General features: G+C 37.3%; 1 protein-coding gene across 13 annotated transcripts in view; it reads left to right on the forward strand.

The window, feature by feature from the left end:
• Window positions 1–18,078, forward strand: part of CCDC171 (coiled-coil domain containing 171) — a 294,601-nt gene that overhangs the window by 35,650 nt on the left and 240,873 nt on the right. For 7 of the 13 annotated variants that reach the window (XM_070590719.1, XM_070590726.1, XM_070590718.1 and 4 more), the window contains one exon: window positions 5,901–6,091. In XM_070590719.1, coding sequence (XP_070446820.1) covers window positions 5,901–6,091 — 191 coding nt within the window. Of the gene's footprint in view, window positions 1–5,900; window positions 6,092–8,785; window positions 8,918–18,078 lie in introns of all 13 variants that reach the window. The other 6 variants (XM_070590716.1, XM_008520254.2, XM_070590720.1 and 3 more) reach the window with 1 other exon arrangement.

The following is an 18,078-nucleotide window of genomic DNA, read 5'->3' on the forward strand; positions in this document are numbered from 1 at the left end:
TATATAAAGACATGTGCCTGGATAAGTGTACAACTCATAATAAGCACCCAGATCATGGAACCAAGATCTGGAAACAGAAATCCCAGAAAATTATCAGAATGGATAACTACTATCTTGATTTTTAATAGTATGGATTAATTTTGCCTCTCTTTTGTACTTTATATAAATGGAATCATATGGTATGGACTCTTTTGTATCTGGCTTCTTTCCTTCAACATTGTGTTTGTATGTTCACCCATGTTGAGTTTAGTATTACATTGTGTGAACATATCACACTTATATTTATCTATTTCTATGATGGGCATTTGGGTAGTGTCCAGTTTTTGGTTAAGAATAATGTTGCTGTGAATACTCTTATACACAGTAGGTTTGAATTGAGAACACTGAACATGAATTCAGAAGATTTAGATTTAGGTCCTGGTTTTACCATTTACTTACTGATATTTGAACCTAGGTTATTTTAAGGATGAAATGAGAAAATGAAAGTGCTCCGTTAACTGCACGGGGCTAAACAAATGTTATTATTATTGTAAAGGTTACAGTCAGTTTTGACCAACTGTCTTGGGTTATTGCCTTTGGTGAGAAGTATTTTTGATTAACTGTAGCATTTAATAACTACACCACTACCTGGAACTTAGGGATATAAGAATTGAAAGGCACTAGATATACAAGTTAATGACTTTCATTTAATTTTGAGGAAATTGAAGTCCAGGGAAAATGGGAAGTTACTTGCCCAAAGTCAAGTGATTTTAGCAGACACTTTACAGAGGAAGATAGAATGGCCATTAATTGCATCAAAAATGGCTAACCTCACTTATCAGGGAACTGCAAGTTAAAACCACAGTGACTGTCACAACATCCCCATCAGATGGCTCTAATTGAAAAGACTGTCAATACCAAATGTTGGTGAGGATGTAGAGGAACTGGAGCTCCTATACTACTTTGTTAGTGGGAGAGTAAAATGATGGAAGTACTTTGGGGAAAAAACTGGCATATTCTTTTAAAATGAACATCATTTATCCTATGACCCAGCAGTTTTACTCTTTGGTATTTCCCCCCAAGAAACATTTGTCCACAATTGTCTAGACTTGTATAAGAATTTCATAGCAACTCCATTCATGACAGCCCCAAAGTGGAAAAAAACTCTGAATGTCCATTGACAAGAAAATGAAGAAACAATTTATGTTATATTCATACAATGAAATACTACTCAGCACTAAAAATGAACCAACTACTGATACATGCAATAACATGAATGAATCTCAAAAACTTTATGCTGAGTGGAACTTTACAGAGACGAGGACATCCTGTATGATTCTATTTATATGAAGTTCTAGGACAGAAAAAACTAATTGTTTGTGAAATAAATCAGAATATTGGTTGCCTCTGGGATGGGTCGTCAGTGAGGATTGAGTGGGAAAAGGTATGAGGAAACTTTTTGGATTGAAGAAAATATTCTATATTTTGATAGGGCTTCATGAGTGTATGCATTTTGCAAATCTCTTTGAATGGTACACTTAAGATCTGTGCATCTTATGATCTGTAAATTTTACATGCAAGAAAAGTAAAACTATATTGACTTCTAGTTATTGATAGGAATACTGAGTTATTTAGGAATGAAATGTACTTTATTGCAACTTGCTTTGAAATGCATAAAAAAGTATGATGGTCTAATGAATGGATAAATGAATGGATGCATGGATAGATGGATGAATGTCTGATAAAGCAAAAATAGTAAAATCTTAAAAATCATAGAGTCTAGTCTGGGTTTATGGGTATTCACTGTATAATACTTTCAACTTTCTGTATTTTTGAAAATTTTTATGATAAAATGTTGAGGGTAAAATAAAAAACAACCTAATGGAGTTGTGGGATATTCAAAGGGATAATCCTATAACGATTGAGATAATAGGAGATGTGACAACAGAGAAAAGTTTGGAAGCTGGAAAGCAAATGGATGAGGGATAACTGATTTAGCAGACTTGAGATGTCAGAATCCTAAGCCAGGAGTGGGGAAAGTTGGCAGATAACTTGTTAGATAGTCAAAGGCTCATGAACTGGAAGCACCAGATACCTTTGGAATTAGGAATTAGAACTGTAGTAGTGGGTGAAATAAAGAGGGTTACATGAAAGCTGTTGGCTCTAGAGGCAGTTAGATTCTTAGATCCCCTTCTCAAGAGCATGCTACTCTGGGATTACTCCCACTTCCTAGGAGGAAGGCTTAGTTTCTGGAGATGATAAAATAGAGGGTCTCCAGAGTGGCAAATGCAGGAAGATGGCATACTCAATGCTGAATATTGAGGAACTGTTCTTTCTGGCTTCCTTTTTCTGTTGGCTTCCCCAAAAGCTAGCACCCAGATTTCTACAGTCCAGGTGGGAGCTTGGAAGACTCTTCTGTAGGTCAACTGACCAAGCCAAGAGGAAAAACATAATGATACCGATGTTGAGGATCTCCTAATAAATGGGCCAACCAGGTCCTCCTCCAGTGAAGACCACCATTGCCAAGCTCCACCCTCAAGCTCAGAATCTAGGTGGTGGGTAAATGGGTGTATATAAGGTGTGTCAGCCTTATAGTTACTCTTAGTTGAGAGCACACAACCAAGAATTACCAGATACTTGAGGAAAGCCTCTAAAGTGGAGAGAAAAAAATTAACTTGGAAGAACCAGAAACTCTGCAGGGAGAAGATTTAACAAGTAAGTAGTATTAATATCCTCAGAGCTAGAAGAGAATATCCATGATGCAAGAACCAGATGCTATATAAAAAGGGAAGCTCTTAGAAATTAAAATATGAAATCAGAAATGAAAAATGTCAGTAGAAGTATTGGAAGATAAAGATGGAAGAAATCTCCCAGAAATTAGAGTAAAAAAGACAGAAGTGGAAAAATAGAAGAGAAAAGACAAAAAATTTTGAGGAACAGTCTGAATAATAGGGAATATTGAAAGAAAAAGATGAGAGAGAAAACAGAGAGGGATAAGTCATCAATTAAATTATGTAAGAAAACATCTTAGAACTCAGGTTCTGAGTTGCCAGATTAAAAGGGCCCATTGAGTATTCACCACTATGGAAGGACATAGACCCCCTGAAGGCATAGCATTATGAATTTCAGAAAAAATAGAGACAAAGAGAAGACCCTAAAGCTTTCAAGAAGAAGAAAAAAGAAAAATGGGCCACATGCAAAGAAACAGGAATCAAAACGGCCTCAAACTTCTTGCTGCAATACTGGATGCTAGACCATGGAATGATGCTTTGTAGAGAGGGCAACTGGATGGGAGGGAGACTTTTTGTGCCTTTTATGCCTATGACTTTTGAACTTTTTGAATAATAAGAATAATTTAAGAATAATACTACTAATGGTGGCATTTTTGTTTGTTTAACAAGTGTGTTTGTATATATCTCCTCATTTTGTCTTCATGACAACTTAACTAGGAGGGATTCTCTTCTCAGTGAGGGTTAGAGAGTCAGAGAGGTTTAAGCTGGTGGTGGGTGATGGAGCCGGACCTGGAAGCCTTTGATTACTTCTTTTCTAGTTGCTGAAACAGAGCAGCAGCCGAAGTGAGTTCCGAGGTGTTGGTTATTGTTGGGGTAATACTAGGATGAGAGGTCCTTTGAGCCTAACTTGGGGGAGTGAATAACTTTAGTTCTAAGGGTTGAAGCAGTGGTTCCCAGCCTCAGTGTTGTGACAGTCTCGTGGGTAAAGGTGTGTCACAACTAATTTGTAGCCAGTGGTCAAATATCAAAGTTTGTAATCTGTGCTTAATGAAAGTAGCAGTATAAGTCACAGTCTTTTTAAAAAGACATTTGATTTATTTTCTTGAATAGGAGAAAAAGCAGTAGAGTTGCTACGGTGCTAGAGGGGCTCCTACTTGGGCGTGCCTCTAGGAGTATGTCATACTTCTACGGTGCTAGAGGGGCACCTACTTGGGCATACCTCTAGGAGTATGTCATACTTCTACTGTACTAGAGGGGCTCCTACTTGGGCATACCTCTAGGAGTATGTCATACTTCTACTGTACTAGAGGGGCTCCTACTTGGGCATACCTCTAGGAGTATGTCATACTTCTACTGTACTAGAGGGGCTCCTACTTGGGTGTGCCTCTAGGAGTATGCCATACTTCTACTGTGCTAGAGGGGCACCTACTTGGGCATACCTCTAGGAGTATGTCATACTTCTACTATACTAGAGGGGCACCTACTTGGGCGTGCCTCTAGGAGTATGCCATACTTCTACTGTGCTAGAGGGGCACCTACTTGGGCATACCTCTAGGAGTATGTCATACTTCTACTATACTAGAGGGGCACCTACTTGGGCGTGCCTCTAGGAGTATGTCATACTTCTACGGTGCTAGAGGGGCACCTACTTGGGCATACCTCTAGGAGTATGTCATACTTCTACTGTACTAGAGGGGCTCCTACTTGGGCGTGCCTCTAGGAGTATGCCATACTTCTACTGTGCTAGAGGGGCTCCTACTTGGGCATACCTCTAGGAGTATGTCATACTTGTACTGTACTAGAGGGGCTCCTACTTGGGCATGCCTCTAGGAGTATGCCATACTTCTACTGTGCTAGAGGGGCACCTACTTGGGCGTGCCTCTAGGAGTATGCCATACTTCTACTGTGCTAGAGGGGCACCTACTTGGGCATACCTCTAGGAGTATGTCATACTTCTACTATACTAGAGGGGCACCTACTTGGGCGTGCCTCTAGGAGTATGTCATACTTCTACGGTGCTAGAGGGGCACCTACTTGGGCATACCTCTAGGAGTATGTCATACTTCTACTGTGCTAGAGGGGCTCCTACTTGGGCATACCTCTAGGAGTATGTCATACTTCTACTGTACTAGAGGGGCTCCTACTTGGGCGTGCCTCTAGGAGTATGCCATACTTCTACTGTGCTAGAGGGGCTCCTACTTGGGCATGCATCTAGGAGTATGTCATACTTCTACTGTACTAGAGGGGCTCCTACTTGGGCGTGCCTCTAGGAGTATGTCATACTTCTACTGTGCTAGAGGGGCACCTACTTGGGCATACCTCTAGGAGTATGTCATACTTCTACTGTACTAGAGAGGCACCTACTTGGGCATACCTCTAGGAGTATGTCATACTTCTACTGTACTAGAGTGGCTCCTACTTGGGCATACCTCTAGGAGTATGTCATACTTCTACTATACTAGAGGGGCTCCTACTTGGGCGTGCCTCTAGGAGTATGTCATACTTCTACTGTACTAGAGGGGCACCTACTTGGGCGTGCCTCTAGGAGTATGCCATACTTCTACTGTGCTAGAGGGGCACCTACTTGGGCATACCTCTAGGAGTATGTCATACTTCTACTATACTAGAGGGGCACCTACTTGGGCGTGCCTCTAGGAGTATGCCATACTTCTACTGTGCTAGAGGGTCACCTACTTGGGCATACCTCTAGGAGTATGTCATACTTCTACTATACTAGAGGGGCATCTACTTGGGCGTGCCTCTAGGAGTATGTCATACTTCTACTGTGCTAGAGGGGCTCCTACTTGGGCGTGCCTCTAGGAGTATGTCATACTTCTACTGTGCTAGAGGGGCTCCTACTTGGGCGTGCCTCTAGGAGTATGTCATACTTCTACTGTACTAGAGGGGCACCTACTTGGGTGTGCCTCTAGGAATATGTCATGCCGTTTCATGGCAAAGTCATCTTTGTCTGGAGGAAAGAGGAGATTGAGATATTACAGAATAGATTGGTTCTGGAACAGTGAGCTTTTCAAAAGTTTACTGGTATGAAGAGGTTAAATGTTTTGTCCTAAGATCACGCTGTAAGTGGAATCAGCTCTAATGCCTAGGTTTTTGGTTTTTATGTTTTCTTAATGGTTTTTTGTTTTTATGGTTATAGATATACCTATTACTCTTTTATATTTTTAATAGCTCAGAATACAGAACTTCAAGGAAAGGCAAATGAGATCGAGAAAGTGTTCCAGACTTCCCAGCAAAAATGGAAAGAAGAGTGCAGAAGATTTGAACGTGATTTGGAGGAAAGAGACAATATAATTCAAAATTGCAATCGAGAATATGATTTACTTGTGAAAGAAAAAAGCAGACTAGAGAAAACTCTACAGGTAAAATATTTTTTATAAAGGAATTTTGCTATATATGCTATTCATTGAGATGTGTTATACGTTATTTGAAGTTATCCTTGGAAAGGAAAACAGCTACCAGAAAGGAAAAAAAGTCTGATTTCCTTCTTGCCTACCTTGGTCCTTCCTTGTTCCTTCCTTCCTTCTTCCTTCTTTACTTCCTTCCTTCCTTCTTTCTTTCCTTCCTCCCTCCCTCGCTCTCTTTCTCCCTCCTTCCCTTCCTTCCCTCCATACCTCCCTTCCTCTCTTCTTTACTTTTTAGAGGCATTCTTGCTGATCTCTTTTGTAATATGCTTTAGTAATATATTAATATATATATTCTTTATTTTTGTGAAAAACAATTTGAGATCTCTGATCAAAATAAAAAAAAAATCCCAAGCCAGCCCCAGTGGCCTAGTGGTTAAGTTTGGCGTGTGCCGCTTTGGTGACCCCGGTTCGGTTCCTGGGTACAGACCTACACGTCAGTGGCTGTGCTGTGGCAGTGCCTTACATACAAAAAAGAGGAAGCTTGGCTAGCTCAGGGTGAATCTTCCTCAGCAAAGATAAATAAATACAAAACTCCAAAACATTTATATGAGCCTATTACAAGAACCTACTGCCCCTTTGGTCCAGCAGCATGAAAATTTGGAATTTTAGAAATAAAGGCTCTAGATTTTCATCTGAATATACAATAAATATAGAAAAATATTTATATATCTGATGTAAGCTTCATTATCTGTATAGAACACATTCTATATAGATATGATGTGTAAAATTTTGATGACCTTTTACTAAAATTATTGTGAGCTATTTATTCTCCCATTTTTTGTTCCTTTTTACTCTCTAAAGTATAGTCTAAAGTTAAAAGTGCCAACAGCTTAGAAGATAGATTTTGACTTGCCTATATTTGCCATTTCTTTGAAGTATCAGTTTAAAGTAAGAAAAATACTTGATAAAAATGCTCTCCATTTACCACTGGTTACTTTTTTTTTTTTGAGGGAGATTATCCCTGAGCTAACTGCTGCCAATCCTCCTCTTTTTGGTGAGGAAGACTGGCCCTGAGCTAACATCCACGCCCATCTTCCTCTACTTTATATGTGGGACACCTGCCACAGCATGGCTTGCCAAGCAGTGCCATGTCCGCACCTGGGATCCGAACCAGTGAACTCCCGGCTGCTGAGAAGCGGAACGTGCTCACTTAACCATTGTGCCACCGGCTGGCCCCTACCACTGGTTACTTTTGATTTCCTCCACGTCAATAGTCATAGTTTGTGTCTCTTGCTTCCTACCATGTTCCTAGGCCTAGAACAATGCCTGGCATACACAGGGGCTCCATAGTATTTGAATGAGGGAAGTTTAGGTGGCAATGAGTGCTACAAGTCCCTGGGTGGCCCTGTGTAACCTTCCCACATAAAATGTCTTGGTGCTAAGGGGGAAGAAGGCCAGTGGTGGTGGCATTCCTTACAGTCCATCAGCCTGCACCTCAAGTTATAAGATCTTGATGTGATCTCGATCAGCTGTTTGGTAGGAGAATTCTGATTTTCCGCTGTGGGCTTTGACCTGATCTGTACAGAAACCGTTGGGGACTTGGGGTATAATATGAGTCATTATTTAGCCCTAGGGTGTGGGGAGAAAGCCTCAAGGCTCTTTGTGATGGCTTTCCTTAGTGAAAGTTCTGAGGGCAATCTTTATTATGCAGATGACCTACACTACTGGACACAGAAGCTTTCCCTCTCTCATAGAAACCACAGAATCTTTCTCCTTGTGTTAATAGGGACTTAATTTTAAACCCTATAGGTTAGAAAATTGGGCTTCTCAGGAAACCAGCGTTTTATATTTTTGAGATTTTTAACCAAATTAGATCTTGTACATGTAGTACAACTAGGAAAATCCCAAAAGAAAAGCCTCTTGCAAATGTTGTTTATCTGTAGAACTCGAAATTACAGTCCAATCCTAAAATTTTTTTGACTTTTCAAATTTTTAACATTCTAGAGTTTTCTTATCCTAATTTGTTACACAGAACTCCTTCCTCCTCCCCTTTTGCAGATAGTGTTCTCTGTCAGATTTATATATAAATTATCAGAGATAATTCAAACAGCTTGTTCATATGTAATTAGAGCTTTCCACATATCTACTTTACATATAGATTACATATAATCTACTTCGTTTTTGTTTCTTTATCATATCGTAGAAGTTAAATTTTTTAGAAAAATTGGGTTAAATATATGTCTATATGTATATATATGTATGTATAAAATGTTGCTTAAATTAAAAGGGTAGCCATAGTTTCTTATTCAGATGTACATTCTGATGATCAAAATATAATAGTTCTGGGGCCGGCCCCATGGCCGAGAGATTAAGTTCTTGTGCTCCGCTTTGGCAGCCCAGGGTTTCCCTGGTTTGGATCTAGGGTGCGGAGATGGCACTGCTCATCAAGCCATGCTGAGGTGGCATCCCACATGTCACAGCTGGAAGGACCCACAACTAAAATATACAACTATGTACGAGGGACTTTGGGGAGAAAAAGGAAAAAATAAAATCTTCAAAAAAAAGTTCTATTAATGATTTTAACATAAATATAATGAATTTTAATAGTCTATAGGTAAGGTGAGCCCTTTGTACATTTAAATTGGGGATGAAGGAAGGAAGATAACTTTTATTGATCTCATAGTAAAGCAAGATTTTATTCATATAAAGGAAGCGTTGGAAAAACATCAGCAGGAGAAGAATGAGATGGAGTCCCATGTCAGGGAGACAGCACTGGAGGAGTTTAGATTACAAGCAGAGCAATGGGAAGCAGAAAGAAGAGAGTTACAATTTATAGTACAGGTATTTTAAAAATAGTACTTAACTTCCTTAAATAAGTTTTTTTAAATGCTTGTGGTATTAAAAATTACGTTAGTGCAATAATTGCCTAGCTTACTCAGGGTGAAAATAATTCCTATGTGTCTCTGGTCTCCAGAAGGCCTGTTTCATTTGTGGTTACATGACAATATGGGCAACTGTTACCAACAGATACTATTAGAATCAGAGTTGGGTTGACTTCCTTTCCATAAGTTATGTGATTCTGAGAGGAACAGATATACATTTGGTATTTTATTTTTCCAATTTAAAATATGAGACTGTTAGCAGTCTTTAATAGCATAGAGAAATAGAATAATTGGATTTTGGATATTAAGGGATGCTTATAAATCATATCGTGTAGTCATTTTTGAACTCTTTTTAAGAAGTGCAAATTCTTAATCATGTTGTATTAAACCCTTTCCTCCCAACACACAGAATCCTCAAGGCTTCAAATAGTCCAGTTTGAAAATCACTGATTACATCCAACTCCCGTTATAGATGAGCACATGGAGATTTATGACTTACTCAAATCACAGACTGAGTGATTAATATGGGGAAGGACTACAAGTCGCCAGATTCTTGCTCTGGTTTACTTTGCGTTTTTTCAGCAGATTATATATAAAACATTTTGAAGGAGAGATAGAAGTTCAAACTATTAATTCATTAACCAACTAACTTAAAATTTCAAAATAATTTTTCATCGTTTCTTCTATTACTTATTTTGTGAAAAGAAAAGCATGTTTTCTACCCACAATGACAAATTGAAATATAGTCTTTATATAAATGTCAAGGATAAGCATTTTTCACAGAATGAAAAATATCTATCTAAAATAAATTTTGGAGTAGCTTTGTGTTAGAAACAACTTCATAAGATGAAGGCGACCAAAAACGGACAGAGAATAGGAGGCACTCTATTTCTTTAAGAGTGAAATCTGGCAGTAAACAGTGAAATACTGAATTTATGGTGTATGTAAGTATTCAGAATACCAAGAAAGCCACAGCTTTCCCAAACCTTTGGTCTTTGGGCAATGCTTTTCTTCCCAGTGCCTCCCTTTGTAGAATCTAGAAAGATGTAGCAATCACTCTTTAGACCTCTTGATATTCTTAGATAGTCTGTAATTTGTGTCATTAGTTAGTTCTCTCATTCATTCATTTATTCATTCCCTAAGTACTTACTGAGTTCCTGCTGTGGGTACTGAGGATATAAAATTGATTAAGATGTGATTTCTGTCCTAGAAGATCTTTTAACAGAGAGAGACATGTAAAGACAGGAAATATATTGTTTAATATAGTAACATTTCGAAGAAAATGCTATGGGACCATAAAAGAGAAATTGATCAACTGTCTTGGAGATTGGGGAAAAATCGTCACAGAGCAGATGACATTTGAGCTGTTGTTGCTAATTCTCTTAAAGGTCACAAGGAACAAACAAGCAAACACTATGAAATGAAAATAACCCCTTCATTTCTAAACACTCAGAAATCTCCAGCGCCACCAGTTAGACGCCTGAAACTTGTAATACTGTTCAGAGACCTATATTTAAATGTGTGGATGATGTGATTTTGGTGCAGTTTCCTGGTCAATCCTATAAATATCAGATGAAACTTATGTGATTATACCAGATTTTATATTATAAAGTACTAAAATAATTTAAAATTCCGCACCAGTCTTTAATTATTATGTGTGGAGAATAGGAGAATATATTCCTTAGTTACTACCACCTTTTGTGAGATATATTTTATTGTATTTTATAACTGAACTGTTCAGAGCTCTGTCTCTCAATTTCTTGTCCTTTTTATATTAACAAAAGAAAACTGATTTTCCTTTTATAAAGCAAGCTTAAGAAACTATTTATATAAAAGATCTTTTTTCAAACAACTTGAGGGATAGATTGAAATTCTCTTCTCTCTTGGCTGCTAATGGGTTTAGGTTTCTATCCTGTAATTGGGGGTTTGTATCACATAGCGTTCTCTATGTAGATCTCTAAGGGAATTCAGTTTTTAAAATAAATTTTTAAAAAACCTAAGTGAAACCCCATCTTTAACAGACAAAGCTGGTGTAATATTTCTCTCATCTGGGCTTTAGAATTCAGACCTGCTGTAAAAAGAAAATCTCAATTTTATGCCATCTCTCCTTTCTTTACTAGTAATTAAAGTGCTAAATAGAGGTGTACTTCTCTGGAATATTACTGAGAATTCTCAGTGGAGTTACCGCAAAAGTTTTTAAGAAAGTGTTTCTCATTTTTTAAAATGCATACCCTCTTTTGATAAACATAAAAATTCCGTATTGGGGCCAGCCTGTGGCTGAGTGGTTAAAGTTCTACGTGCTCCGCTGCAGCCACCTGGATTTGTGGGTTCAGATCCCGGGTGCGGACCTACTCCAACTGTCAGCCATGCTGTGGAGGCGTCCCACATACGAAACGGAGGAAGATTGGCGCAGAAGTTAGCTCAGGGCTAATCTTCCTCAAGAGAAAAAAGAGGAAGATTGCCAAGGGATGTTAGCTCAGGGTGAATCTTCCTCACCAAAAAAAAAAAAAGAATTTTCTTTTTTATCTCTATTTATTTAAATTTTTTATTTGAAATGAACATTTGTTTTGTTCTTATTTGTTTTTTCTCATTCCTGCAATAGCAATGTGCACTTTGAGGGTGCTTATTTGCCATAAGCTTTTCTGTGGTTGGCTGTGTGGGATATACAGTGGTAAAGCTTTGTTTTTAAACTAGCGTACCCTTTCCTTTGTCACTTTTTCCAGTTCATTTCAATGTATGATCTATCAGTAATATTGAAAGCATTTAGAAGATGAATGTATGTTTTTTGTATTTACTTCATTTTCAACATTGTATCACTCAACCAGGGAATAAAATGATCCCTTCCTCATTCATTGACTAAATTTGGTTTATGTTTCTAGTGATTAGGGAGCAGGAGAGCTGGTGATGGCAAAGAGCATGGGAATTGTAGATGGAAAATAATACCGTAAACTAAAGAAAGAGGAGGAAGAGTGGAGAAGCAGTAGGGAAGGTATGGGACCAGGCTTAGGCATAGGTGGGCTGTGTGATAAGACAGCTATTAGCGGTTGGGGTGCGACATGACCTGGTAAGCACAATTATGCTCTGGGGACAGCTTGCAGGGAGTTCCATGAAAAGGAAGTATTTCAGAAGTTTGCCTTAGATGATCTAGGGCAGCAAGGAGCATTTCTTTCTAGTTTCCTGGGAAACTGCTGGTGCCCTGTGTAAGCAAATGGCATAGAAAGTGACACTGGCACTGGTCCTGCTTGTTGTTACCAAACAGGAAATATCTTAATATTCAATTTACAAAATTACTATTTATTGTGCTCATTGTAAAAATGCCTCTAATTTTGGAAAATTTAAAAGCAGAAAGTGAGGGTTTTGCCCTCTCCCCCTGGAATCCCACTCCTCATCTGAGAGTATATGAACATATATTAATGTATTTACATAAATGAAATTGTAAGCCTCTGTAATATTTGGTGTCCGTCTTTTGATGTCCTTACAGTATTCTTGTAGTGTTTTCACGGTTTTCTGTCGTTTGCAAACTCCTAATGTATTTAAGGAATCCCTTATTCATGGACATTTTATTTCCTTCAAAATTTTTTGTTCTAGTTAAAAATGGTTCACTAACATTCTTGTCTGTATCTTTGAGCTGTTGTACAAGTGATTATCTGTGTAAATGTCTAGAAGTCTAATTGCTTGGTCTGCAAGCTTATGGATATACAATTATGATAGGTATTCCACAAAGTTAGTACCAGTTTCTACTCTACAGCAGCAAACACTATGTTTGACCACAGAGCTCTGCTGGCTTTGGGGATTGAGAGACGGGGAGCTTGTTCTGCCTCTTTCGGGAGATAATGATGTACTAGTTAAAGTTGGGACTAACCATGCTGATATATTTCATAAGTTAGGAAGGAGGAGTACTTTAGCTCTGATGTGTTTCTAATTCTATAATTCTTTAGACTTGAAACCATGTTTTGGAGTGTGAGAAATGTTGTTTATATGAGTACATATAAAGAATTGTGTTTTTGGGCTATGTTTCTGGAAGATGTGGAAAGAAAGCAAGTTCATTTTCTAATAAAACAATGTGGTTTCCTGTGATATTAAATGCCAGTTCAAAAACAAGCCTCGTTTTAAAATATTTTAAGTTCAACACCTCCCTCTAGTGGAAAAAAGAAAAACTCCCTCAGTTTCCACTGGCCTTAATATGATTTTATTTGACACACACACAAACACACAAACACACACACACTCTTACTTTTTCACTATAAGGATCCAGGTAGCTTTTGGTTTGATTGGAAAATAAATTCTGTGACAAAAATTGTAAAAATTTATTTGGGACGAAGCAAATTAATCTTGATGTATAACTGCATGGGGTATTTTATAGTTCTTTTGGGATTTTCTTGTATGTTATAATGCACCCAGACTTGAATTGTGTTGATAAAACCATGAACTTAAAGTAAATATTTGAAAATTAAAAAACATTAATGTTAATATTGTATATAATATTAATAAAATTAATATTAATATTGATATAACCAATACCAGTATAACCAACCACTACCATTAATAATGCCAATACTTACTGTCTGGACCATGTTAGTGTTTGACATATTTGATTCAGAATTACAAACAAACAGTAAATTGTTATATCATTAAAGACTGACTATTCTGAATTACTTCACTGTCCTACCACCGCCCCACCCCAAGAGATAACCATCATCCTGAAGTTGGTGTTTAATTTTCTCTCTGTTATACGTTGATAGTATATTACATTATTTTAATATTTTGTGTGTTTTAATGAGGTACATAGAGTATCATATGGTATGCATCTTTGTCCAGCTTGTCTTTTTCACCTGTATTTTGGAGATTTATCTAAGTTATTAAACTAACTCTGGCTCATTCAGTTTAACTGCTATATTTTAACCTGTACATATACCATAATTAATTTACCCATTACCCGATAGATTGAGAGCTAAGTTCTTTCCAAACTTTAATTATTACAGACAGTGCGTCCATGAATAGCAAATGTTTTTGTTTATGTGGGTATGTATTTAGTGTATATGCAATTGTTAGGTGGTAAAATATCTGCCAAATTATTCTCCCAAGTGGTTGTACTAATTTGAGAGAAGAGTTCTCTTCCCTTACAATCTCTTGAACACTTGGTATTTTTCAGATTTAATTTCTTTTGTAGTAGAATGTATGTGAAATTCCATCTCATTCTTCCTTAAATTTCTATTTCCCTGACATTGACATGTTATGTTTCTTGGCCATTCATATTTCTTCTTTTGTGAACTGCCAGTTTGTATTTTTTCCCTTTTTCCTTTTGGATTGTTTGTATATTTTTATTGACTTATAGGAGCTTTTTATATGTGTGGTTACTAATCCTTTGTTATTTAGATCCTCATTGCAAACATCTTTTTCCTTTTTGTGTAGACATGGAGTAAATTTACATTGTGTTTGATGTACAGTTTTAAATTTGAATGTAGATGAATTTATCCGTCTTTTCCTTTATGGACTGTACTTTTTATATCTTATATAACCTAAAGTCATAAAGAGAGTATATATTTTTTCTCTATATAGTATGAGATGGGATCTAATTTTGTTTTTTTCCTAGTGGATAACTGCATGTCCTTGTACCAGTTATTCAACTGTCTGTTCTATGACCAGCTACTGACTTATAGTGTCTCTGTCATATACCAAGTTTTTTTATATCTAAGCCTTGGTTCCTGGGTGCTCTGTTCACATGCTTATGTGTCTGTCTACTTCTGAATCAATACTAAATTTTAAAAAATTTATCATGGCTTTAGAGTAAGTCTTGGTGTCTGGTAGGGCAAGTTCCCCTCTCTGTATTCTTAATATTTTGGGGGGAAGAGGAGAGTTATTCTTAGCCTTTTACTCTTCCATGTGAGTTTGAGGATTGGCTTCTTGTATTCCACCAAGAAAACTTGCTGTAATTTTGACTGGAATTGGATTAGACTTATAGATCCATTTGGTGTAGCGTTGACATCCTTAAAGTCCGCATTTCTTCTATTATCCATTCTTTTATATTTTTGCTCTGTTTTCTGGGATACATCCTCAATTTTATATTGCAGCCTTTGTATTGAATTTTCATTTCTGCTTTTGGGTTTTTAATTTCTTGTTCTTTGACTATACCCTTTTATAGTAGACTCTTCTTGTGTCATGTTTGTAATATCTTATTTTAACTCTGTGAGGATGTAAGTCATATTTGTTTTGAAGGTGGCTTTCCCCTCCTTCCTTGATTATCTTTGTATTCTCTCAGTGTTTGGCCCCATTTGTTTGTAGGAGACTGTGAGTTTCACAAGAGAAGCTCTTCTCACATGTCTGATGCTCTTTGGCTATGTGTTCATATTTAAGAATGAGGCACTAAAAAGCTGAGAAGAAGCTCTGTATGTGTGGTATCCTTCCATTTAATTGGGGAACCTTAAAAATGCCGGTATCTGTAGCTCTTTTCTTGTGAACAGGTGGTTTCCTAGAAAGGAGTCTTCTAGTCTCCTCGTGGTGCTTTTAGTACCTTAAGCCCAGGAGTCTGTATTCTGGGAGCTGAAGAGAGAAAGGGAGCTGTGAGCTCTCACTGCCCGCTATGCATATTTCACCTAATCTCCTAATTTTTCATAAAATATCTTACCGTGACCCCGAGTTGTGTCTGGTTTTCATGATCTCAGGTCTGTTTGGGTCACCCTGTCTAGTTAGTAAACTCTTTCCCTTTTCCAGGATGGAGAGGGGCATTTGCCAGAGAGGGAGCTGGCAGCAATGACCTGAGGATGTAAGTAACTGCAGCTTATGGAGGCTTGCAACAATGTTCTGTGTTCATTTCTACCCCATGGCGTGGTGGCTTCAGGAATAACTGGTGCTTCCCATTTCTAATGGTTTGCGGATGTGAATCAGCTGGCTTCTAGGCTCCTCTCTTTTTAAGTGTTTGCAAAGTTGAAAAGGCTGAACCCTAAGTCATTTATCACTTGTCCATTTGCTGTCTGTCTTCTAAATTTGTTTTGATGTCTTTTATTGGCTGTCGTCTTTTCTGCCATTCACTTTTTTTAAATTGAGGTCATAGTAGTTTATAACATTGTGAAATTTCAGTTGTACATTCTTATTTGTTCATGGCTGAATAAATTCCACTATATATATATTATGTATAGATATATATACACCACATTTTCTTTTTCTTTCTTTCCTTTTTTTTGGTGAGGAAGATTTGCCCTGAGCTGACGTCTGTCACCAATCTTTCTCTTTTTGCTTGAGGAAGATTCGCCCTGAGCTAACATCTGTGGCCAGTCTTCCTCTATTTTGTATGTTGGTCACTGCCACAGTGTGGCTGATGTGTAGGGTACATCTGCGCACAGGATCCTAACCTGTGAAGCCAGGCTGCCAAAGTAGAGTGTGCCAAACTTAACTGTTACACCACCAAGCTGGCCCCTACACCACATTTTCTTTATCCATTCATCCATTGATGGACGCTTAAGTTGTTTCTGTGTCTTGGCTGTTGTATTGAGGCTGTTGATTTTCAAGGCTATCAGGAGCTGGGGTAATGGGGTATGGGATTGGGCAAGTTAAAATGTCACAAAGCTTGCCATTCTTATCGAGATTCAACTGATTTTCTTGAATAAATGCTTCTTGGATTATTGCAAGCCTTTGGTTAATTTCCAGTTAGGAAAAATTTGATTTTGACATTTTTTGCCAGTGTTCTTGTTGCTTTATGGAGGAAAGAATTTTTCGTGGTCCTTAACTCTGCCATTCTGGAACTGCTTATGTTCTCTGAAGATCTTGAAGGTTTCTTCTCTTTATGTATGTTTCTCTCAGGTTGTTTTTTTCCCCTCCCCATTTGACTTAGGTGTCATCTTTTATGTTGGAGAATTTTTTCAAATATCACCTTTTCTTATGTTTAAGAGTGGGGGACTAAAAAGCTTATTAGAAGCTCTGAGTGTTTGGGTTACCTCTTCCTACCATGATTTTTGCTGTAGGATTGTCTGGCTGGATATTTACAACAGATATGTATATATTCCTTCTGCCTCCCTCGACTAACTTGAGAAGAGATAGAGAGTGGAAAACCTGATCGAGTCAGAATTCCAGGCCCATATTGCTTCACCAATGAATAAAAAGAAACATTCAAGAAGCGAATAGTTTCAGTCTTATATAGACTCTGCCAGAGAATGAAAAAATTTTGATAACATACCAAACTGACAAATCTTGCTATTAAACTGACAAGGACACAAGAAAAGATAATTATAGCCAATCTCCCTCATGAATATGAATGCAGAAATGTTATACAAAATATTAGCCAACTGAATGCAGCAAAATATTAAAAGGATAATATAAAAAGCCTTTATGCAATAAATTCCAAGTGAGTTTAACATTAGAAAATCAGTGTAATTTTTAATTATGTAATCAGTTAACTTAATTATGCAGTATAAGTTTCTTGGATATGTGAATAAAATTCCTAAGAATGTACACTATTTGAGGAAAGCAGTTTTTTTCTGTAAAAACTGTGTGTATGTGTTTATATCCATATCCAAGAATGTGTAGTAATTATCACATAATATTAATGAGTACTTGACCTCTGCATTTGAACTGTGATTGTTGGGTCAGAGTTTCATCTACATCTTGAAGGACTTTTATTTAAAAACTATTTGATAAATAATATTTAATATGGGTCAAGTATCATAAAGTTAGAATCTCACCAAGATAAACATAGTAAGCCCTAACTGATCAGCCGTTGATTTTCCAGCTGTTCTTTTTTATAGGATTAAACTCAAACTCGCATGGAACGATGGGCATGCTCTGTTTGGGGTCTTGGTATTTGGAATGATTGTATGTTGTCTTTTTATACTATTTATCAATCGAATGGGAATCACAAGTCATATTTTCTTGTAAATAAATCTCATGAGACTTCCTGAATACTTTAATTTCTTTTGCTTTATTTAATAAATATTGTTTGAAATAACTGCCATCAACTAGGATACAAGCATCTTTTGGTTATGGACTTTATTTTGTTTTTGTTTTAAGTTATTGGGTTTTACTTTGTGATTAACCTTGTAAATTATTGTTTATTCATTTAAATATATACAGCGTACTCTAAGTGAAGGATTGAAAGTTGGAGATTATGTATTTGTAAGTCAAGAAGGC

The sequence above is a fragment of the Equus przewalskii genome, chromosome 22 (assembly GCF_037783145.1).
Source record: "Equus przewalskii isolate Varuska chromosome 22, EquPr2, whole genome shotgun sequence".
Classification (NCBI taxonomy): Eukaryota; Metazoa; Chordata; class Mammalia; order Perissodactyla; family Equidae; genus Equus; species Equus przewalskii.